This window comes from Lupinus angustifolius, chromosome LG14, assembly GCF_001865875.1.
Source record: "Lupinus angustifolius cultivar Tanjil chromosome LG14, LupAngTanjil_v1.0, whole genome shotgun sequence".
NCBI lineage: Eukaryota > Viridiplantae > Streptophyta > Magnoliopsida > Fabales > Fabaceae > Lupinus > Lupinus angustifolius.
The window spans coordinates 15,691,423-15,715,533 of record NC_032022.1 but is presented as its reverse complement, the minus strand read 5'-3'; the positions used below and the strand labels follow the sequence as shown (position 1 = coordinate 15,715,533).

The following is a 24,111-nucleotide window of genomic DNA, read 5'->3' as shown; positions in this document are numbered from 1 at the left end:
TTGTGTATTCCTTTTCTTGTTATATTAACCCAATTGTGATTTATATTTTATGTGATTTTTCAATTTAATCATGGATCTATGGAATAAGAAAAGTGTAGTGCCCAATCATATTTTTTAGTATTTCTAATTACCACGTGGTATTAACATAAACAGGAACAAAACAAAAGAAATAACTTATAATCGGCCATATACAACTATAATTACTGGTGATAACAAAAACAAAATTGAGGAGTGATCTTCATTAATCTTGCACTGGTTTTATTGAACACAGGGCAATCAAACACTCTCTTCATGGTGTGGCTTTGCAAGTTGCAACTTCAAGTTGAAATTTCACAATTCTTGAGCAATCATTGTCCCCAAGCATATTAAATGATAATAAAATATATCAAAGTAATAAAAGTTATAACGTATATATAAAAATTTAATTAAGTTAGCTCTAATTCAATATTCAGTATTGGGTAATCAAATTTTACATACAAGTATCGGCAATTCAATTCTATTAATATATTTAAGAAAACTTATTAATGGTTGGGTAAGTATATATGGAAAATAAAAATACTCAATTTCTGTAGTAGTTATTATTGCTTGCTAGAATGAGAAATGAGAACAAGGAAGCTATACAACGCTAAAATCTAGTAAGCATATTTTTCTTCCCATTGTAGGGGACATAATAAATATGGCACCTTCAAAATTTACTAAATCGAGCAATGTACATAAAATAGAGAAGTGAGGCAGGGAACAGGAACATAGGGCAAACAGAGAATTCAGGTTTCCCAACCCAAAAGAATGTTGCGCCAAATTCCGATGCAGCTAAACTTACATTTCACCCGGCTCATAAGCCAGAATTCCAAATTCATGTTGCATGAAGTCTTCACTGGGCCTGTAATACTTGTCGGGAGAGTACAAGGCCAGGTTAGATACTTTGCTAGTATAAAGGCATGCAAATCTTTCAACCTGCACCATGCATATAGAAAAGTTCATTTAGACAATTATTACCATTCACTGGGATCAATTTCATACACCAACTAGTAAGCTACACTAACAAGAAAGGGATTACTACAGTTGTATACATGTTTGAGAATGGAGCATATACACCTAAAACACTAGCTAGAGTAACTTCTTACCTGATGAGCAAACCGAGAGTTTTGATAACCAGTTTTCAGAAGCTGGCCCCAAGGCTCGTGAAACTGCAATGGTTTTTTCAAAAAAAAAATCAACATCTCTAATACAAAGATGGATACATTGTAAATAGACTAGAAGGAAAAAAAAAGTGAACTTTCTACCCTTTGATGTAATTTTCGCTGTGCTTCTTGATGGCTCAATCGTACTCTCTCTCTTTCAAGCTGCCAAGAAAATTAAACACTTAATATCAGATGTCTGAAATTGAACTGCCATGGATGGCATGGGAATGGAACTAAAGGCCTAACCTCCAATTTATCAAGTTCTGAAGATAAATTCTGCTTGGCATCAGGACTTGGATTCTTGAATCTGAAAAATGGTGCGCTACTCTCTAAGATTTCATATAATTAAGCAGGGCTTATGAGAGGTCGAGAGTTATACTAACTTCAGAGACCACCTTAGATGATGTATTCCGTCCTCAATACAATTACGCTCACTCCTAAGGAATTGGAGTTCCTGCACAAGACTATTCATGTAAAAATCTTCCTGAAATTGTATAAGCTAGTCAAGTAGTCATTGCGAAGGAGAATGAGAACAATGCAAAAGCACACCTCAACAAAAATGCCAGAAGACCTTTTTTTTTGAAAAACACTAGGTTGCCAGAACTTTTGACAAAATGATTTTGACATGCTTCGTGGCTCTTGGGTGGGAGAATCCCTAACATTTTATCCCATCCAATAGCCAACCTTGAATCTTGGAAGATTTCTGTCAAACTTATGGCTGACTAGGATTACTCAAATCGTTTATGCATGAACTTAATAATGCCTTTTTTCTATGTTTATAAATAATAACAGAGGTAATAAAATTAATAAGCACCTTGCGGGTATCCCTTGATTCCCAGAGGAGTTTAATCTCCTTCTCAAGCTCTGGGATAACAAGCATTGTTCTCCATCCTGCTCATCAAGCACATTGCACCACAATCAAATATGTTACATGAAGGAGAATCCCCAAATATACATAAACATTGAAATAAGTTAATATTTGGATTTGTACACATAAACAAAATCAATTGGACTCAGATTCCATCAATGTCTCATATTCTCACTTACATTTCTAGTAATCCATAGTTCTATAATAGTCCTACAAAATCATATCAGCAGGTAACAGCATAATAATAGAATCCACGTAGCTAGATAGAATAAAAATGCAAAGTCTATGTCATAGAATAGCCATAAAGATTAATATGATGTACCAAGAGCCTTTTTGCTGCGTAATATGTCTCCATAAATGTGATCCCCAACATACAGAACCTACACGTAAAGCAATGAGATTATTACAGGAGGCCTCAATAAACCAACAATCCTGAAGTACTAGAATTCCTAGATCAACAACTGCCACGATAATTCCCTGAAAATAATCAACTCTTAAGAATAGAAAACTATTATGTAGCTTGGTACCATTCATGTATGCTACCACTATGTAGCCGTGAGAGAAAATTACCTGTGAACTTGATTCAACGGAAAGTAGTTTATGCAGATGACCAACGCTTCCTCCCTAAAATAGAAGTTCAAAATCACAATATACACAATGAAATGCTGAGGTAATAAATTAACATTTGTTGGATACAAAGTGAATATAAAATAACACCAACTTCAATTTGTTTCGCATAAACCGAAAATTGATTTCCATTTATGCAAACTGATGACTTATATACCTGGAAAACTGGACAAGCATGCTTTCCATCGTCAATTATTAACCTTGCTGAGTTATCACCCACCTTTCATTAAAAAATTACAACTTCTTATGCAAGATCACTAAAGGAGTGAATAAAAGGATATGCTATTAGTGCTAACCTGAGGCATTGGAGAGCCATTATCTGTATTAAGTAGCATCCCAGTCTCAGGCACAACCTGAAATAGGTTGGCACGATTTTCTTCGTGAAAAAATCCTGGCTTTGCACTGTATCGATGGTGGAGTTGATCGGGTTAGCATGGAAATCTAAAAGTTAGGTTATCATTGTATGTTAACTTTCAAGATTAAAAAACACACTGCGAAATTGCATCACGAACATGTTTCGAGGTTCGTAAAATGAATGATACATGACGTGTTCTCAAGGGAGGAAGACATTAAATGGTCTGGCTAAAACAAATTGAAAATGCAATTCACTGATCAATGCATGGACCAAACTTTAACAGTTGGCTAACCTCTTAGTTACTCAACATATTTTGTTCATTGTGGAAATCTGAGGGCCATAATTTGACAATAAAGGGGGGAATCCACACTATGCAGAATAATAAAGCCAAAAAATACAACTAGGTATAGATGCTAGGAGTAAAACATTACCTGCCAGTGATGACAACATCAAAGTATTGAAGCCAGTTAAAATTGTTAGTGCCATCTGCCATTTTGGACTGACAGAGGAAATTCATGACAATATTTGTGTAGTCCCATAAACTGCCAATGACAATATGAAAGTGTGAAAATTATTAGCCAAATGTATGTGTAGAGAAGGAAACCAGCTAGTGTTTTTGGAGATATACATTGTAATATTTCATCTAAAATCAATTCATTACAAATTTTCAAATACTTCTCAATCCTTATCTTGTAATGTTGCAAAATATGACCACAACTCCAACTTGGCACTGTGTGTTTTATTTAACCAGAGTTAAAATGTCTTATAAAAAAGTTTTACTAATTTGATTGTTCAATCAATCATTAACAACCAACATGGTGAGAGTAATTACTGAGTTTTTCCCTATGATTACATAGAAAACATTTAACTACCTGTTTGTCACTAAAAATGTTGCACGTCCGGATTCTCTGAGCATTTCAAGCATGGGCACTATCGCGGTGTCTTCATTAATATACCTGATAGATAAAGTTCAAATGGAAAAGTGATCAAATCAAAATAATTTCATCAAGAATCCATAGATGAAATTTAAGCACGCAACTTTCACAAAGAAATATGTATTACACTAACTGAGACTCCATGATATTACTAGCACAAAAGGTGGATGTCCAATTCTCACTTTGCTAGGTCAGTAATTTTATATTCATACCTTTTGGGATCTTTAGCAACCATTTGCTTCAATGTTCCGTCACGGTGGCACAAATCAACTGCAGCTCGAACATCTTTGTACATGCGAGCATAACTGGAAGGAAAATCAATAAAGGATATATGTATCATGAGGCACACATATATATAGTAGTTATTTACAGTCTGTTTGATGGTTCAAGTACAAATATATTTGATGCTCATTCATTCCTTTTTTACACCCCAGCTACAATTTTCCAACATTTGAAAGGGGGAAAAATAGAGCTAATGGCCTAGCATTAATAATATGCTGCATTTTGCCTGCCTGCTATGTCTTATGTAGCAACAATACGTAGCTAAAGTTATTATTTTGTACTTTATATAAACAGCATTAACAACAAGCTTACTTAATGGAGTTCTCGCTACCTTCATACCCATAAAAAAACCCACACCTGCCTGGCAGGTAATTTATCATTAAAAAATATTAAGTTACTAAATTTCTTCAAAAAACTAACCAAGATTACCCTCTGTATTGGAAAATAAAAACGATGATCTTCTTGGTTGTAGTATGCAGTTCATCTTGAAAATAAAAGCATACAACAATTCTCAAACAGAACTCATGCAAGCATAAAACAAGACTTACTCAACACCCTCTTGAATTTTTCCAGGATTCCCATCCTTAAAATCTACCAGTTGAGCAAACAAGTATGCTTCAGCCAGTGAAAAGAGTGTATCAATTAGAGCATAGTCTGGCTCATCAAAAGAATCACGTACTAAAGTATTTCCATAGGTCCCAACTTTATCTTCTTTTGACAACTCTTTAAATCCATGATAGGCTACTTTCACATACTTGTGGCGATCCATCTAAATACATACACAGCCAGCAACCCAACAATCAAATGGAGAAAGAAAAATAATCGTTTTTCATACAATATTTGTTCAGTCTTAACCTTCAAGATGTTGCCTCTTTTTTTGTCAAGAACCAAGCCTCTAACCATGTACTTCCAGTCAAAAGTCCAGTTTAGTAACTGCAACAAAAATGAAGTTTTTTTTAGCCCAAACACTGCAAAATGTTAGATAGATTATACCCACAAAAAATATGGGAATAAATAAAGTCCTCTGACAATGTGAACTAAAAAACATAGTAAATCTTCGGAAAAAACACAATATCAGACCAGGACTATATATTTACTACAAGAGATAGAAGACAATTTACCAAACATGGCAAAAAATAGCAACATGACTAATTCGGCAAACCTCTCGAGGATACCCCAAATCATAAACCAGCTTTTTAATTGTGCCTTGATAAGCAAGAGACTCGAAGGTTTCAGGCTTGTATTGCGCCAAAGTATAATCCATGTCAAATCCGACAGCAACAATGTTCTTCATATTCAGTGACCTGTTACAAAAGATCTGCTTGCCTATATCAGTTTTACATCCATGTCTGGGAGACAACGACGACAACACACATGGCTTCTTGCCACTATCACTGCCAGACAACTCCACTGATCTTCCATCATGTACATCAATTCCATCGTTCCCGTCCATTAAATATTGACAGCGCAATCGGTTAACTCCTATAGATTTAATTCAGAACAGATAATTAAATTCCATTCTGTAGCAAATGAGTGTATAAAATGCTACATACTTGTATGACAGTCAATGTAAAACTTTTTCGAAACTCTATGATATGTAACAATTGAACATAAAACTTTCTTGAAACTCTATGATATATAACAAATTAACTCATTCGATATACAATGCAACCTGACATAGAATTTTATTTTGTAAATAAAAATCTTACAGCACAAGAAAAACAGTTAGTCCAATAAGGGACCACACATCTATTGTCATACCTTTTGTGTCGCTATATATTAATCGGTTGAAAAAAATTATTTAAATTAAAATTAAAATTATTAAATATTTTTTTGGTTAATCATAGCTTGAGACAAAGCTGTGGAACAACAAATGTGCTCCCGTCCGATAAGAGGGGGAAGAGAAAACGAACCTGGTGACGTGGCAGCGTTAGCGAGAGAGGGAGAAGGTTTGGCAGAGATTCGGGAAGGAGAATAGAAAAGAGGAGGAGAGAAATTGAAGAAGGAAAATGAGAGTGGTCTCTTTAGAAATCGCATGGTTGGTGCGTGCGTGCGTGCGTGGATACTAAATAAGCATGATGAAATTGAAAAGCATAGGAATCGGAAGGGAATTAGATTCAGATATGTAAACGCAATTACAACTTGCAATTTCTATTATTGGAATTAATATTCATATTCATTTTCATTTTCATAAGGAAATGAGTTAAAGGAAATCAATATTGTTAATTAGATTAGTGGGTTTGGGTGTGGAAAATAAAAGAAGAGAGAGTGGTGTTGAGTTGAGAAGTGTTATGAAAGTGGACGAAAAAAAGCTATGGTGCTTTACTTGCTTCACCCCTTTTCTCCTCGTTTTCTGGTTATGCCGTGGATAAGTAGTTTCCTGCCACAATCCAAACTCATCTCAAAACTTTGTAAATAATGTTTATCCGAGATTTTTACAGCTCGGATAAACTCTGATACAATGATACACGTGGAAAACTAAAAAACAACCTTAACAAAAATACATTTTTTATTTCCTATAATTACTCAATTTAGTAAAGATGTAGTTAGGGGGAAATAATTAATAAAAATGTTTAACTAAAAATCTCCGGACTTCTGACATTTGGAATAAACATATAATTTTAACATCAATGATTACTATATAAATAATATTAAAAAATCTATCAAATGCAGGGGAATAATACAAATAAAAATACTTTGTATCACACTCAGATGATGCAATGCTTCTTCTTCTATTTTCCTCCTTCCCTTTTTATATCCTATCCCCATGCGCTTCAAAAGCTTTGTCCCATGTGATGGGGCTAACCTAACATTACTTATTTAATCTATCATCATTATTTATTGATATTAATATATATTATAAATAATGTACTAGTTTATTATTGTAATGGTTGAAAATGATTGACAATGTTATCCCTATATGAATCTAAGAAGGGTATGTGAAAGGGAGGTAGGCATAGAAGAGATATTTGTAATGAAATAAGGTGTAAATATAAGGTGAGGGAAAATGTAAAAATATAAGAGTTGTATGTGATTGATAACATGTTCGAAATGAAGATGTAGAAAGAAAAACAAAATATAAATAGCTAGGTAATCATTATTATATGCTTGCTAATATAGTTGATTTAGAAATCAACCATCATAAATATAAACTTTATATTCTAATTTATATTATGCACTTTATATCATTGAAATGATCTGATGCACATTGCACACTTTGAAAACTAAAATCCATTAATATAAACCATTAAAATCATATATGGTTGAGATTATTACATCTCACCTAATATATAGTAATCTTATTGAAGAGTTATCTTTTAAGTGGAATCAAAATCCAATAGGGGAGAGAAATTACTGCTTTTGTTTTTTACTTTAAAATAAAAGTCTTATATCATGTTTTTTTATGTATTTCTTCACACTTTCAACTCATATAAGCTAACTCAGCCTAAAACCAATAAAACATTGATATAGTAATATAAAATTTCAATGAATCGTTAAAGTTAAAAGTTTAATTCACGCGAACAACATTTGTTAAAATAACAATCAAAACTCGAAAGGATTAGTTCATTACTAAAAAATGTGAAAATATATATTTAGTAATACGAAATGATTGCTATGCTATTGGACAAAAAGTAGCATAATACTCTTATCCTAAAAGAAAAGCTTGCATACGTGTACGGAACAACAACTTTTATCTCATAAATTATGACATAACATTTCCCATAAGCATATGATTTGAAAAAACATTTTTAAATTAAAAAATTAATAATTAATTATTTTTTTAACTACTCATATATAATAAGTTAAAAATTTAAAAGTAGTAAGATAAGGCAAAACGCAGCAACAAGTGAGGAGAAAGATAAAGCAATAACAATGCCAGGTTCAACCGTCAACGGTGCTTCATCAACCACCTTATCCACCGTCCTCGCCGCACCGTCCTCTTCATTCTTTCTAAAACCTAAACATATTTGTTTTCTCACTCCCACTCGTAGAGACTTTGCTTTTCTTTCCTTCCTCTCTTCCACCACCTCCTTCCTCTCTTCCCCTGCCTCCGCCATTGAATTCGGCATTTGTACTCTACGCGCCACTCTTCTTCTTCTTCTTCTTCTTCTTCTTCTCATTCTTCTTAACCTAACGTGTAACTCGTTGTGCAGCAGGACCAAAGGATTGGTTGAAAGAACAGAAGAAGAAGTCCTCCAACTTCTTATTAGCACCTGTTGATGCTTCCCGCCAAATTCTTCGTTCTGGCTATCTCTTTCTCAGTTTGTATTCTCTCCTCTCTCTCTCTCTCTCTCTCTCTCTCTCTCTTTCATGCATTGTACACTTTGTTTCTTAATTATTTGTTAGGATTTGATTTTGGTTCTTTTGGCAGCGGAAACAGACACTACGTATAGCGATGAGGATTTACAGAAAATTCAGGATCTCTTCAGATCTGCTGCTAGGGATTGTGTTCCGGAGGATCGAAATTCCTTTGTCAATTTCCAAGCTAACACTGGAGTAGAGGTTGTTTCTTTTGCTCCCTAAGTGTGTGTGTTTAGTTAAGAAGCTTAATTAAACCTTTATTTATTATATGAGAGGTTACGAACGTTACATAAGTTCTCTTTTACGTATCTTATAGGATTATTTCGCACTATTAGTTCATAACCTGGTTGGAAGCTTATAAGTTAGCTTAGAAGCTAGGAGCTCAAAATTGAAAGTTGATAAACTAGCCAATCGAATCAAAGTTGTTTGGTAATTTTACTAAATTAATTGATAAAGTAGCTAGTAAGTGTAAAATGAATAAGCTCAAGGCTTATTGGAACAAGTCTCCATAGCTTATTCTTACTTTTTTAGTAAAATAAGTAGTGCTATAAGCTACTTGAACGTGTAACCAAACACAATCAATTAGATAGGTCAAAATAAGTTTTCCAATTCTTCCTAATGCTCTCTAATTATAATTTTAATTTTCATGACATAATAGTCATTAGGATAATAGATTGGGAAAATAAAAACAGGCATCAACCACTACCAAATTTAAAATATGGATGCTTCATTCACTATTGTTATGTTCAATATTAATAATTGGATAATGGACATTAGGCATTAGGGTATCAAATGAATGATTGATAGATAGGTTTTGTTGCTTCTGTGTTAAATACGCTACACTTCTCAACATTATTGGTAAGGTGCTTAATTATTTCTCCCCATATCCTTTTCCCAGAAAGCATGCTATCTAAAGTGCAAAGTAACTTTTTGACAGAGGCAGAATAAGCATTCCTCGTCTTTTTTATGAACAGGTATGCACATTTCGGTTAATTGTGAAGAATGCAGCTTCATTGCGAGCGAGTAAGGATCCTGTAAAGTTGAAAGCTGAAGCTTTGCTGGATAATCTTATAAGGTATATTTTTCCAACACTTATATGATGTAGGCTACTGCACCAATGAGTGCCTCTCTCAACTTTCTTTTATATCGCTTGTTTTTTTTGGTTCCCACGGTTAAAATTAAATGTTGGAAACCACTTCAGTCTGCACCATTTCACAATATTTTATGTCTACTTCACTCATTAATAAAAGCAAATGAATTATTTCAATGGTTTAATATTGTATGATAGAACATTATGACGTCATTCGATCCATGTAGCCGACCCCACCTAGTGAGATTAAGGCTTAATTGTTGTTGTCGTCGTTTTGGCTGAACTATATTCCTACAAGGATGATATATAGATTACAATATTTATAGAAGATTGTTTACTTGTCAATCTGGTAAGGAAGGGCTTACTAAGTGTACATTGATATAAAATTCCTATTTGCAGTTATGACTCATGTTACGTGTACCTTTCAGGGATTTCCCTTGCGTTGTAAATTCTAGAGTTGCTAATACAGCTTGTAATTTCTAGGTTGCCTGCTAGAACAAATCCTACTCCCACCCACCCCTGTAGATGTCTTATGTGTTACCTTTTATTACAATACATAATGCATTATCTGCACTCCCTTGTTCCATCCTCCCTTCTAACAGTCATTTGACCCCCGAAATATGTGTTGTTTGCCTAATTTGGTAAGTTTATGGTAAATGACTGCTTCCCTTAACGCTTCTTATCATGCAGATCTTTCACCTCTGTCAGTGGGTTGGCAAGTGAAACCAACATTCAACTTGCATCCGATAGGTATCTCTTTAATAGTAGCTTACACTAGTATGTGTGAAAACATGTATTTTTATTTATTTATAAAATGTACCTGTTATTATTATAAAAAGGAACTCAGTTAATCCCCTCCCAATGTTAGTATCCAGTGTTGGAGATATTTGTACCATCTTTGTATTGCTTTGTTACGAACATATTCAATGAGACCCCTAACTTCATTAGAAATTCATTTGACATCAATTATTAATGAATGGGACTCCAATGTTCTGCAACATTTCATGGTCTAATAGCGTTTTTAATATCTTAATGTACAGAAATAAGGGTAACTGGGAAAGTGTGTTTGAGAAAATGCAAAACTTTGACAATATAAATAACACGTTCTTGCATTTTGGATTGAAAGGACAAGGGCTTTGCTGAAAGTTTTCTATAGCTTGATCTCTCTGTTATGTCTTTGCCTCCTCTCCATGAACTCCTTGTGAGCTTGTCTGTAAATGCTTTGATAGATATACAGATATTGATTTGGTTGTAACAGCATCACTACCCTTCATTAATTATAGAGATCAGTTTTTTTTCTAGTTTGTCCCAAATTAAGTCAAAACACTTATATGGTTCTATATTTTTTTCCTCTTGATTTAATTGCCAACCTTGTTGTCATTTGTGTTTTTCTCCCAATTGTTAGGAACTGAAGTTTTATCTTTTAATTTAGTTATTATAGCTCAATATGCTCCATTTTAATGGAATGCCCCTGAAACTACCTTTTGTTTTTCTTTTCTTTTTTTCAGAAGAAAGATATCTGACGCCATATCAGATACATTATCTTCTCTTGACGATTTTGAGCAGGGAATCAAGGATTGCCTTGAAATCTGATTGTAAACTATAGCCTGCCTTACCTTTTTGAAGTGAAAAGTTGATCATTAAAAATACAGAAGTATGTGCTTCTGTCTATATCTTTTGAATTCTCCATTTTGTTACATGTAATTTCATTTTTCTTTTTTCAAGTGACAATACCGCCATAACATTAAAGGTTGGCAATAAATATAATCTTAAACTTAAATAACAAATTGTGCTACCAAAGATCATTAGTATATAATGTCATTATTAAATAGATCCAATTCCCCTTGTTGCCCCAAACTGTTGGCCACTTTACTATCCGAACTGAGGTTTGGTCATTATATATTTCCTAATACTTTCACTTGTTCCCCAGGGAATCAATTGGTGTGCCGGCAGTAAAAAAATTCCGCCATCAATGTGCTGACTCCTCAGAAAATCAAAATATGCTTTTAACCTGGTTAAGCTAGTAGTTCTGCCAATCTTAAATCTGTAAGCACTCTCTCAGTACATATCTGCTATGTTTGTCAATGCATTTAGTCATCAGTGCCCTGACTCGCTTGTTGCATATGTTCTTGATAGTTTTATACTTTTATATTGAAGGGTATATGCATCATTCGTAAATGCTAAATATTTAATACAAAAAATGGTTATAAACTTTAGTCCTTTAATAAGGGTATATGCTCTGAAGCTATGACATCTGTAGCAATTTTGTGGCAGCCTTTTGTCAGTCATGTCAACACTTAATAGAAGTAACATAATATTGTGGACTAAAAGTAAGAATTTCAAACTTTTAATCTTATCATTGCATCAAAACTCACCCTCTTTCAAGGGATATAAAATCAATTTCAATTTTTATGAGGTCCAAAATCAAAATCACCTTAGGAAAGGGGATGAGGGTTTGGAAGTAATTACGTTAGGTCAAAAGCTATTCATAGATACTTGCCCCCTTACCATTCGCAAATAGTGTTAGCACTTAGCACTCATACAAATGGCCTCACATGGACCAACAACATTTGTAAGAATTTGTCATATGATGTACTCTTACTACAAAGTACAATAATGGCATTACGGGTAGACAAAACTACATGGTAGATGTGAACGTGGACAAGGATATATTATCAGGACTGTGTGACTGACCCTTTATGAGCAGCACCTTGATCTGGTGAGCCAGAAGCTTCTACCAAGTATAAACGACAGCATGGTGTTCCATCGTCTGGATGTGTTTGAACCGACCTAGGCAAGCTTCGAAGCTTGTTGAAGAGATTTAAAGGATCATTCAAGAGGCCAAAATGGGCATCAGGATCTCCAATCTGTGAAAGTTTTACATGAGTAAAGCCAATAGATGGTAACAGATGATCTGGCCAATCACTGTAAAAATGGAAGGTGGAATTTGACAGCGTAGTTGACGACTTATTCATGAAATCTGCTAGAACAACTGTGTGGGTTAGAGTGCATTGGTTAGCTAAAAGCTTCAGCACTTGCATGGCTTGTGAGTTGATGAGGTAGTAGAGGATACCTTCCAGAACCCATACAGTGTTCTTGTTTGGCAAGAAACCTGCAATTTGAAGCTTTTCCAGCCAGTCATTTTCTCTTATATCAGCTGCCACTCTGGTTAACGATTTGGCTTTCGACATGATATGCTGGGAGTCGTATGCAGATTCTTTAGCCGCTTGTAAAATAGTCGTTTTCACCTGCAAGACTTCTGTAAAATCAACCTCAAACACATCACTGTCCTTTAAGCAACTCAAACGATATGCCCTTGTGTCCATTCCTACATAAAAAGTTGCAAGTTCATCACCATGGTTAGTGCAGATTATTTACTCTTTTCTCTTGAGAAGGGTCTAGAGGAATTTGCACTGCCAATTAATCATCTGTAAAAGCACGTGACCAAGAAGAAGAAAAACTGGGAAAAGGTACTGGGTTATCGTGTCACTGGTTATCTTTAGTTACTGGATAGATAGGTTGTGGTCCAAAAGTTATGGCTTGCTATGATATAATCAAGTGTTTGTCAAAATTATTATTTTTGCTTCAAACATCGTGTATTATGATCTTGAAAGCATAATTCACCAAACTATCCTTAATTTTTTGGGTTGCGGTGGCTTTTGGCTTACATAGTTACACACTAAGAGGAACTTAGCTAAGCTAGCTGATCAATTAGCAATATTACCAAATAAGAAATAAGAAAAGGGTGTGGGATCAAAAGCTGATTAGACAAAAGTTTAAACATCTGAAGCAGAGTTTACCTGCACCAAGGAGAACAACCTGTGCTTCTCTGCCATTGGAGGAACTGAGTGCATCTTCTATTCTAGAATCAAACCAAAGGGTCCTAACTGCAAGAATTACCCCAGAAATTTCACTAGCATTTTTGAGACAATCTTTCTTGATCTTTTCATGAAGGTTTGTCAAGTAACTCTCCCCTGCCAGTAACTCAGCAAGTGGATCATGGGTCACATGCTTCCACAGTGCCCTTCCAGCAGCAGTTTGGCAAGCTGATCTTTGAAGAAAATCCCATTCTTTTTCAATTGTTGCATGAACTTGTTGAACAACTTCACTTTGCAACAAGTCTGGAAGCTTTAGCTCAGGCCATGTTGGGTACTCAGGTAAGCCATTTACTTGATCTGACATGAGTGTATGTGACACACAAAATATGGGGATCAAGAGTTTTCTGAATAAGATAATTCATGTTATTTATATATAGAGGAGTTTAAAACTTTCTGGTTGGGATAAGGAAAGAGAACCACACACAACCAACGCTTGAGGAATACATATATCGTATCCAACTTCTTGGCCTTAATGTAAGACAAGGTAACAATGCAGTCCACGACTACCACCACAATTGCATATTCTAAGCCTTTCCATGTCTTGGCTCCTTTCCTAAAGTGTTGATAAAGTGACATTCGGTGGTTCCCACGAGAAATGACTTTTTCTAAATGTGGTATGGGAAGGGATCTTATATGAAAGTGTACGATAATTTTTGTGTGAAGGTCATAGATAAATACAAGGAGAACGTTAACCATTATATTAAGTGTGTTTGGATTAATATTTGCAAACTTGTTTTTGGATTAACACATGATTTTATAAAATTGATCTCGGTTAAAAGCAATGTTGTGAAACTCGAGCCAGATGTCAGACTGGGAGAGGTCTCGTATTAGGTTTAAACGGTTAAACCGTTCAGTCTGACCGGATGATTTCATACATAATTAAAAACTTTTATCTATAAATGTATAGTTATTGGTAAATATAAAATTTTATATTATTATATTGAAGTAATATATTTTTATTTTTTTTGGACCATAATAAAACAAAATATTATATCAGTGTTCCATTTTTCTTATATTTAAGTGAACCGTCTGGTTTACTTTCCGGGTTAATTCGGTTTAATTGGGTTTAACACGGTCGGACCAGATTTTCTCGGTTCAAAGCGGTCCAACTCTTATTCTATTAAGACTGCAATCCAAAACTGTTTTCAAGCATGAAGTGAATGATTTATGTTTGGATATTTTATGGGTAAAGGGATCTTAGTAACATAATGTTGTTTAAATTATTTTGTTCAGAAATGCTTTTAGATGAGTAAAATATGAGAAAATAGGAGTAAAATATGAGAAATGCTTTTAGATGAAAGCAAAATCAATTCCCTCAGCCATCAAACAGGAAAGTGCCAGCTTCTTGCTTATCATTAAACGTGGTTTTAGAGTGTGAATTTCTTTAGGACGAAGTTTTTTTTGTTTTAAGATTAATTTTATTTTTTTATGAGATTCATGCTGTAATGCTTATTTGTTTATTGAAATTATGTTTCCCAATATTAATTTACATTTTTTAGGAAAGCAAAAAAAAAACCTGTATGTTTTTTCAAAATAAATTAAATTATTTTATTTTTCAAATGATCATATATTTCTTATTTTCGTGCAATTTATACGTGCCATTATATAATACCAACTACCTGATTTGAACAAGTGATTTTCAGTTGAAATAACATGGAATAGCTCGAACTACCACCACTTTCCTTGAGGGAAATACACGTATACACCTTGAACCACATCATATATTATGATTTATGACTTATGAGTGTGATGATAACATATGAGAGAAGAGCCACGCGCAATGCATATGGTAGAAGTGGATTTCATTTTGTCTTGACAGCTCATTACCACCAATTACGTGGCACCATCCATGTCACCCATTCTCCATTCCTACGTCCCTTCATATCCTCCATCCTTTTCTTTATAAGGCAGAGGATTTGGTATCCTCTCAGATATTCTGTATCCCCGTCACTAGACTCTCATGTATTGGAGAGGATTCCGATTCCTTTTATTATATTCATTAATAACAGTTTCAGATTAGAAATATCCTTATATCATATTAATTAACAATTCACATCTAGTTTAAGCAATAACAGACAACAAGTTATTTTGAGCAAAACTATATGCACACAGATTAGATAAACTAAGAATTAAGAACCTAAAGAGAAAGCTGTTTAGATAAGGGGTTTCCCAAACATCACTTTTAATATCAACAATCCTTTGAAAAACATGACAAACCTAGGAAGAAGAAACCTACAAACTTGTATTTAATTTGTTCAAGTACTTTTTCTGGGTTTGCTTTTCCTCCTAGCCCTGTTTCTGGAAGGTTCCTCTTTAGGAAGTTGGAACTCTTCTTCCTTTCTATTAATACTTATGCATGCTGCTTCTGTTGCTGTTGCTGATTCCTCCTGTTGTTGTTGTTGTTTTTCTTGTTCTTTCTTCATTGAACTTTCTTTGCTTTTTTCTGCTGTGGAAGCTGCTTCTATTTTCTTCTCTTGGGTTCTTTCCATAACAATAATCTTTCGAGGCCTACCTCTTTTTCGAGGAGCCTGAGATTGAACCTGTTTTTGACCCTTTTCACCACCTTGTATAGATGAAGCTTCAGCTATGGCTACTGAAAGTTCCTTCATTTTTTGTCTCTTCTTCACCATATCTATATGCATACACCTTCTCTATCAGTAAATAATACCCTGCTATGTATTATTTCTATATCATCAAAACAAGGGACCATAAAAAATCAAAACTTTATTACTCCCTTCTTAACCCCATATGAATAGGATTACACATATATTCCTTCTTTATGATGCAAAACACTCTCTTACTATTTCTATTTCTATTTCTATTTCTCTCTCTGTGTGAAAAGTAAGAGACCAATATCTTTGACCAGAATCTAGATTGTGCAAACGCTATAACAAAAAAAAGTAAACACCCTTCTCAACTATTCAAAGGAGTAAAAATATAATAACCATAGAATAGAGTAAAGAATTCATGTGATTTGTTTTTGTCATTCCCCATACACAATACTTACACAAACTTTTTCTTCTGCACTGCAAGGAAAAAAGGACAAACAAAGACATACGTAGCTAAAGAGAAAGGTTAAATTAAGGAGAAACTCTTGCACTTTGAATACACCATAAAGAAACTAACCCAACTACACACGAAATGGAAAAAATAGCAGTAGCTAGCAGTAAGTAACTATGGTAAGATGCTGATTCGTCTAAGTAATAATCATGTTTTTTGTTTTCTATGTTTTGGTTGGATTCAAGTGTTGTAAACAAAAATGACTCATGTATCAATGTCTTGTTTACTCTTTTGTTTTCAAATCAATTATATTTTTGAACAATTGTTCACATTATTGGGAATGCCAAATATGAGAAAGTTACTTATCTGAATATCACATTCTAAAAAGGGAATGGTGTATCTCCTGGTATAAAGAGAAAGTTAATTAATTATCTCCTCCTGCCAGTGAAATTATGACATGTGTCATGTTTTATCATTTTCTATAAAAATATTTTTAAAAATAAACAAAATAGCACACATGTCACATTTTTACTGGCTAAAAGAAATAAATTTTCTCCCGATATAAGGAATACATTATTCTCTTCTAGATAAGTTTAAAGGAATAGTCTTTATACCAAACACCATGTCATGAGAATGATTATCAAAATTGTTTTGAAACAAAAAGAAGTAACCATGGTTAGGGTGCATGGACCAATGCAATGGTGGGGTGATGCAAAGGGAGTATGTCTAGAGGTATCAAAACAGGTCATCCGGATGGGTTCGGACTAGAAAGTCAATATATATGCGCTCGAGGTAAAAAGGGTATGTGGGAGTGGGGTTCATAGGTTAGGTTTGGTGCATTGTACAACTCATACTCAGTGTTTCAGTGTGACCACTTGTCACTTGTGTCGCTTCCTCACTTTTCACCACCTTTTATTGTTTTTTCTCACAACTTTACCTTCTATTTCTCTCCTTTCCTTTTTTTTACCATTCTTATTTTTTTGACCCTTTCAATCTTTCATACTAATATACAATTACCATCAATCTAAGGTCGTTGATCATTTTTTCTTAGATAACTCCTCCACCTCAAGTAAAAAAAACTACAAGGTTTAGCAAACATATCAGCACACAAATTAGAGAGCATCGAGCCATGAACAATTAAATATAATTAATCTATTGGGATATTTATGAAAAGAAGAGATATTTTCGGCAACTTGAAAGACTAGCACCAAGGAAACATGATTAAAGAGAAGTAGAGAACACACATTCATGTTTTTTACACTATTAACACATTATCTATTATTGATTTGTATTATTTTTGTATGAAAGTTAATAATAATTAACATATAAATAGTAGATGATTTGTTGACAATATAAAAAACATTAAAATCACTTACATTGTCGGTATATACATAATAAATCCATTAGTTAACGAATCAGGCTAAACATATTTTGCTTTTTGAGGTTTGACCCTATGATTGATGGGTGGGGTAAGTAGCTTTTAGCATAACTATATGGTGATGTTTCGCATTTGATTTTATGTGGTCAAGAATTGTCAAATGGGTCTTAACTCTTCAGCATGCTTAGTGTTTTTTTGGTTAAAATATTATTGTAGACTATGTTTGACGTACACAAGTACTCTATATAAAACAGTTCAAAATTTGTTAAAATCACATCACACGATGGATTGGATAGTCTTTTGATTGAAATACAATCCGTTCTCTGACGATTATTCTATTAATCAAATTTATAGGTTTATAGTATTTTATCATATTTATGTGTAGTACTTTTCAAAACAAAAATATTTTTGGAAAAAAAAATTCATTAATAAAGGGGAACATAAAATTCGTAATAACAATTATGGTGGAATAGAGAGATCAATAGCTATATATAGCTTGTATTATGTGATATGGTAACAGAGTAAATAGGGTTTATCCAATGATGTAAAAAACTATACCGTACTGGTTAATTCAACTGGAAAACCAGTAAATTGGACCTCTAATTGGTACGGTATAGATGTTGAACTGATCAAGTATCAAAGCCGGTAAATCGACTTGTATTTGACTAAACCGGCCAGTTATATTTTTTTATAAAAAAAACGTAAAAACTTAAAAACTCATTACAATGTGACTCATCTTTCCAACCATTCTTCAACACTTCATGGCACACGCTTCCAATGCATACTTAGATTATATCTTTTGGTTTCTAACATTCGCGTATAATCTAAGTGACATTTGTGTAATCTTGGAGTATTGCCTGAAGATAGGATTTGGTACAAAAATATAATCTCGACATGAGATAAATTTGACTCCTTGGTGTTAAATGTTAAAACTTCAAATTTATTTGTTTTGTAGAGTGAGTTGTGAACTTGTGTCATTTATTTATATTTTGCGGTTGTTAAATGATACTTTTGTATTGATATATGTTTTGTAATTTAGACTTTGAATTTGTTAGACTTAAAATTGTTTGTTTATGTGAATTTTGAGTAGATTATGAATATGAATTATAAATTTGAGTATCTACCTATTTGAATTTTTGTTGTTGTAGGTTTATACATATAAATATAAGTAGATGTGTCCGGTTTAACCGACATGCGGTTTAATTACTAAACCACCGGTTAAACCATTGTACCAATATACCAGTACTTTGACCGATTTGATAACCGGTACGGTTTTAACAACACTCGGTCAAGTAATTAAGTAACAATGACGCAATTATGAGCATAATTAAGTAAAGTACTTACAAAAAGTTAAAAGCCCAAAAATATTTGATCTTGTCTTGATGTACAACTACATTGCCCATGTTTCAAAAGCTCCTCAGCTTGAGCTGAAGTCTGCTTAGCTAAGGAACAAGTGTACCTTTTGAATGCAAGGGTCAAAATATAACCATACTATTAATAGAGGATCAAAGTTAACATGACCACGCTGATATATATTTATCAAAATCAGTTATCTCACAAATTGTGCCACAACTTTGTAATAAGAATTCTAATTGGTCAAGAAATATCATCTCATTATAAATTATTTGATATTTCAATCAATTAATTGACCAATCAAAATCCATAATACAAGATTGTGACACAATTTGTGTAGGAAAACAAATATTATCCCTCCCTCCACTCAACTAACATGAGGAGGTGATCTCAGGTCGCCGCAGTTTCATGGCAAGCTGGATCTGGGGCTACCTCTGCTCCCGAACGCCCGTTACCAACGTAGCTTGGGAGCTTGTCATCAGATCCCCAAAAGGCTGCAGATTTCAAATCATCCTGAGTCATTAATTTGGAAAATTCCTCATGGTTGTAGTCCAATTTGCTTTTTCCTCCTAGTTCTTTGGGTAGATTCTCCTCATCAAAATAAGAATTCATGAGCTCCATACTATCTTTGTTTTTGGGGTAAACAAACTTCACCTTCTGAAATGTCTTAGTATCCAAGAAATACTTCACTATCTGCATTAAGATAAGTAGAACCGGTAACTTCTTAAGTACTTAAATGGGATCACTACCAATTTTAGTGATCATTGGGGCAAGGAAGATTTTACAGATGCTAGCAGAGATTACAAACCTTCCAAAAAGTTTCAAAAACCCAAGGGGGGTTGTAAAGAAATGCTATGGCAAGCCTCTCGGGATAGTGGTTCTGTAAGATGCTGGCAGTCTCTTTGGCTGATTTAATGGGCACACTGCTTCTCAATGACCATCCAGTGAAGTCTATTAACCATGACATTTGTTCCTGACCTGGTGGAAGGTTAAGCATAGCATTTTCCAGAAGATACACCAGATGCCGAATCTGATTCTCAATTGAAGATGTGTTCTGCAACAACATACATTTAGTTTTCTTTTTTGAGACCTCATTGTAGCTCGACAACATTATGAAATAGTAAATGGGCAAACATAGTGCATGCTCATGGAACAAGAAAATTTTCTGATTATGATATGTACCATCTCTGCTATGTGAGCCATAACTGTTTGTTTCCCATTTCTATTACATTATTAATGCTACAGCTAAGTTAATACACACCCATTAGTAAAAAGAATTATTCAATTCATTCACCAGATTCGGTTTGGCAGACTCTAGTTGAAAACACCGGACCAGCAATTATTTAGCTCACACAAGAACTCTTCGGAAATTAATGTGAAAGTAAAATGTCAAAACTACGGTACCTGCTTTCCAGGCCTCAATATAAGAACTGTCCTTCCTTGTCGGTCATGAAAATTTGCTCTGTACAGTTTTCCGGTCTCTCCTTCCCCAGCAACCTCATTCTGAGAAATGACATTACCTCACAGCATTTCAGACCATATGATATAACATCAAATCACCAAATACAGGGACCAAATACTACAAATTACAAAGCAAAGCTTACCCAGCGGATATACTCGGGCTTATAGGTTGATCTCCACCTGAGTGTGTCCTCCAACATCTTCTTGGACTTGTCTACATTCCAGTTGCGAGCTTCCAGATATCTCCTCAAACAAGCAGCAGTGCAGTACTTTAAGCTGTTCCCAGATAAGGGTCCAATTGCATCCTCAAGCTCTTTAATCTGCACATACAATTTTCATATTCAGCACAAACCTTAATATCACATATTTACATCTAAAAGGTGAGTTTGATGCAACATTAAAGTTGTTGCTACTTAGTGACGATGAGGTCATGGTTTCAAATCCCGTAAACAATGTGTCTGTTTGCCGGGGTCAGACTGCGTACAGATATAATCTCCAAACCCACTAAGTGAGAGTCTCGTGTATTAGGCCACTTTTTTTTACATCTTAGGTTTTAAATAGCGGTTACGGTCATGGCCGCAATTTCATCGTATCGAGTCCGATTAAGGACAATTGCGGGAATATGCGATCAATGTGGCCGCAGTTGTGAACCGCAATTCAAAACCGCCACGGCAAAGCAAAGCAAAACAAACTCAACTCGATACCTTGGATTCGTTCTGAAGCTGCTCGTGACCTTCGTTTTCATGCTGTGAATTACTCTTGCGGTGAAACATATCTACATAGAAACAAGAGCTTCAAATTAGCACAATCAATTTCTGTGACTGAAATTGAAATTGAAACCTAACAAAAAAGCAATGACATAAAATAATGAGAAAAAAAGAGGAAAATGAAGAAATTAAAGAGTAGGAGTTTTTTGTTCATCGATAGAGCAGATCTATAAAATGCATGAGCTAAGAAACTTGATCAGAGATCAGAAACATTGTATCATAACTGAATTTAAATAAATAAAAAAGTGAAGAGGAATATCAAAAGCACAAAATGGAAGGGAACCTGAGAGTGCGAGGAGTGAGAATTCAGAACTACGCGAGAGAGAGAAGCCACAACAGCATCAGTCAATAACAGGCTCAAATTTTCAATGCCGTTGAAAACTGATAGTTTTTTAATAAAAAAATTTAATTAATACTTCTGTTCACCGTTTGTATAAAGATAAATGTATCATTCACTATTCATTTATATTATTTTTTGCTGTTGAAAAAATCAATGATGATTAAAAAATGAGGGTGTAATATTTATGTTTTGATAGTGTAAAGATTTATAGATTGTTACTGCATCGTCCACCCTTCATTTTGATTACTTCTTTTGAAGAGTTAATGATGATTAAAAAATGAATGATAAATAATACAGTAACAATATAAAAAACTTTTATACTATTCGTATATACATTTTTTCTCTAAAAATAAATAATTAATAATAGGCTGAACATATATAAAAAAAGATTTAATATGTATACAAAAGCAGTATAAGAGTTTTTTACATTGTTAGTAATTATTCACCATTGATTTGTTAACCACTATTGACTCTCAACAAAACAAAAAATAATATAAATCAATGATAAATGATATCCTGACAGTTTTACACTGTCATTGTATAAATTTTAAACATATAAAAATCAGACATTTTTGTGCATATATTTTTTCCTCCTTAATTAAACCAATAAGGCCCATTTCGGTTACTAAAGTAATCAAGCATTTATCTCAAAGGAAAAGCATTAGTATGTGAGGGTCCATACACCCTTGATATATTAAACAAATAAAGTCTAACTAAAGTGATAAGACATCAAATTAATTTTCTATTTTATTTTTAAACTTGAAGTTGATCTTCTAATAAAATAAAATGTTAGTTTAATCCTATATTATTTTAATACTTGTCAATTTCATAATTATGTCATAAAAATGATAATTAGTTAGAAAATAAATTGATGTGCCACTGCTACCGATAATAGCCACTCCTTTATTTTGGGTACAAGATAATTACAACCTAACAAGCAGGAGGCGTCAGGCATATGTCTATTAATTAGATGCCCACTTGCAATGTGAGTGATGTATGCCATCTCTTCTGACATGTGGCATGATAAAAGTAATAATCAAGTCGATTGGAGCACCGTTGTTAATACCGTATTGGTCATCAAACTGATTAGAGTACTAGTATAGTGGTATAACGGTTCAACCGATGGTTTACTAATTAAACTGCATACCGACAAAATTAGATATAAAAATATAATATATTATTATTAATGTTGAAAAATCAATAAAAAATCAATAATTGTATCAATTTCATTAAAAAATTAATTTGAAAAAAAAACTTGCTGGTATGATTGGTACGGTTCAATTGAAAACCGACCGGTTTTGACCGATTTTAGTCGATATGATTGCATGACCGGTATAATTACTGTACTGTACCGATATTGATATCGGTTCGCCGGTTGAACCGGCCGGCACGAACCGGTTTTTATAACACTGGACGGGAGGCACGATTTTCCTTGTAACTTGTATTCTTAATCCACGACTTCCCTTAAAATCATCAATAACATACACGATTTCCATTAAAATTACATTAATCCTATAATTTCTAAAAAGTTACATTAAACATATGATAATGTAATCAAACTACACTATCAACCAAGTAAAATTTCCTATTTCAATATCATTATAATACAATCATATATCTATAATATATATAATATATATATAGTATATATATATATAAGACTTGTCTTAACTATGGTGTTAGGCCTACCAATTTCCAGCTATGATTAATCCATCATTTTGAACGGGTTATATATATTAAACTTATTTTAACTACACTAGAGTTAGAGTGATAAAGTGAAACTTTAGTTGGTTTGGTTCATTAAGATATCAACTTTTTTTAGGGACATTTAATTAGTTGACGTAACAACTCAACACTAATTGTATGTAAAGCAATGATGAATAATGAAGTGATATTCATTCCCCTTATAATGTGACGAGAATCCTAAATAGCAACAACTCAAACATGTACTAATACAAATTACATGATTGAAAAACGCCACCTCAATCATAAAGCACCAATGCACCATCCTTGGTGGATTGAAGAAGAAGAAGAAACAATGACAAAGCTAGAGTTGGGATGATAAAGAACAAGAGGTGGATGTGATGAGGTGAGTGATAAGCATGCATAATAGTTAGGGGTACTTATATCTTCCATTTGGTTTGGTCGGAGATAAGAAACTAAGAAGAGATAAATACGTGATAAACAAATATATAAAAAAATTGTATCAATTTCATTAAAAAATTAATTTGAAAAAAAAACTTGCTGGTATGATTGGTACGGTTCAATTGAAAACCGACCGGTTTTGACCGATT

The 24,111-nt window shown here is 33.7% G+C and overlaps 5 protein-coding genes across 13 annotated transcripts; 1 reads left to right on the top strand and 4 right to left on the bottom strand.

The window, feature by feature from the left end:
* Nucleotides 602-6,475, bottom strand: LOC109326725 (5'-nucleotidase domain-containing protein 4-like). 4 transcript variants are annotated; one of them, XM_019559480.1, is made up of 17 exons: nt 6,162-6,475; nt 5,411-5,730; nt 5,104-5,181; nt 4,797-5,017; nt 4,179-4,271; nt 3,904-3,987; nt 3,463-3,573; nt 2,973-3,078; nt 2,834-2,896; nt 2,620-2,673; nt 2,372-2,429; nt 1,996-2,072; nt 1,577-1,665; nt 1,428-1,488; nt 1,284-1,343; nt 1,125-1,187; nt 602-954 (listed from the first exon to the last, which is right to left on the bottom strand). In XM_019559480.1, exons 1-17 carry the CDS (start codon nt 6,283-6,285, stop codon nt 817-819), a joined length of 1,800 nt encoding a protein of 599 aa, XP_019415025.1. In that variant the 5' UTR covers nt 6,286-6,475; the 3' UTR covers nt 602-816. The 4 variants fall into 4 exon arrangements, with proteins under 4 accessions (XP_019415025.1, XP_019415024.1, XP_019415027.1 ...); XM_019559479.1 differs by having other exon boundaries at nt 1,565-1,665; nt 6,162-6,474; XM_019559482.1 differs by having other exon boundaries at nt 1,577-1,635; nt 6,162-6,471.
* LOC109326727 lies at nt 8,051-11,853 on the top strand. Of its 4 annotated transcripts, XR_002105286.1 has the most exons (7): nt 8,051-8,320; nt 8,403-8,510; nt 8,621-8,751; nt 9,525-9,625; nt 10,331-10,390; nt 11,149-11,294; nt 11,571-11,853. XR_002105286.1 is itself a non-coding variant. In XM_019559484.1 (6 exons), the coding sequence occupies exons 1-6, from the start codon at nt 8,122-8,124 to the stop codon at nt 11,662-11,664; spliced, it is 693 nt and encodes a 230-aa protein (XP_019415029.1). In that variant the 5' UTR covers nt 8,051-8,121; the 3' UTR covers nt 11,665-11,853. The 4 variants fall into 4 exon arrangements, 2 of the variants coding, with proteins under 2 accessions (XP_019415029.1, XP_019415030.1); XR_002105287.1 differs by lacking the exon at nt 10,331-10,390; XM_019559484.1 differs by lacking the exon at nt 11,149-11,294.
* On the bottom strand, nt 12,095-14,184 carry LOC109326726 (putative S-adenosyl-L-methionine-dependent methyltransferase Mb1758c). The gene is made up of 2 exons (XM_019559483.1): nt 13,441-14,184; nt 12,095-12,968 (listed from the first exon to the last, which is right to left on the bottom strand). The coding sequence occupies exons 1-2, from the start codon at nt 13,820-13,822 to the stop codon at nt 12,316-12,318; spliced, it is 1,035 nt and encodes a 344-aa protein (XP_019415028.1). The 5' UTR covers nt 13,823-14,184; the 3' UTR covers nt 12,095-12,315.
* LOC109326728 (myristoylated alanine-rich C-kinase substrate-like) lies at nt 15,538-16,805 on the bottom strand. 2 transcript variants are annotated; one of them, XM_019559486.1, is made up of 2 exons: nt 15,727-16,805; nt 15,538-15,680 (listed from the first exon to the last, which is right to left on the bottom strand). In XM_019559486.1, exon 1 carries the CDS (start codon nt 16,158-16,160, stop codon nt 15,774-15,776), a length of 387 nt encoding a protein of 128 aa, XP_019415031.1. In that variant the 5' UTR covers nt 16,161-16,805; the 3' UTR covers nt 15,538-15,680; nt 15,727-15,773. The 2 variants fall into 2 exon arrangements, with proteins under 2 accessions (XP_019415031.1, XP_019415032.1); XM_019559487.1 differs by having other exon boundaries at nt 15,538-16,318; nt 16,403-16,805.
* On the bottom strand, nt 19,285-21,871 carry LOC109326082 (CRAL-TRIO domain-containing protein C23B6.04c-like). 2 transcript variants are annotated; one of them, XM_019558737.1, is made up of 6 exons: nt 21,761-21,871; nt 21,415-21,550; nt 20,854-21,030; nt 20,654-20,752; nt 20,058-20,303; nt 19,285-19,942 (listed from the first exon to the last, which is right to left on the bottom strand). In XM_019558737.1, the coding sequence occupies exons 2-6, from the start codon at nt 21,481-21,483 to the stop codon at nt 19,640-19,642; spliced, it is 894 nt and encodes a 297-aa protein (XP_019414282.1). In that variant the 5' UTR covers nt 21,484-21,550; nt 21,761-21,871; the 3' UTR covers nt 19,285-19,639. The 2 variants fall into 2 exon arrangements, with proteins under 2 accessions (XP_019414282.1, XP_019414283.1); XM_019558738.1 differs by having other exon boundaries at nt 21,415-21,485; nt 21,761-21,855.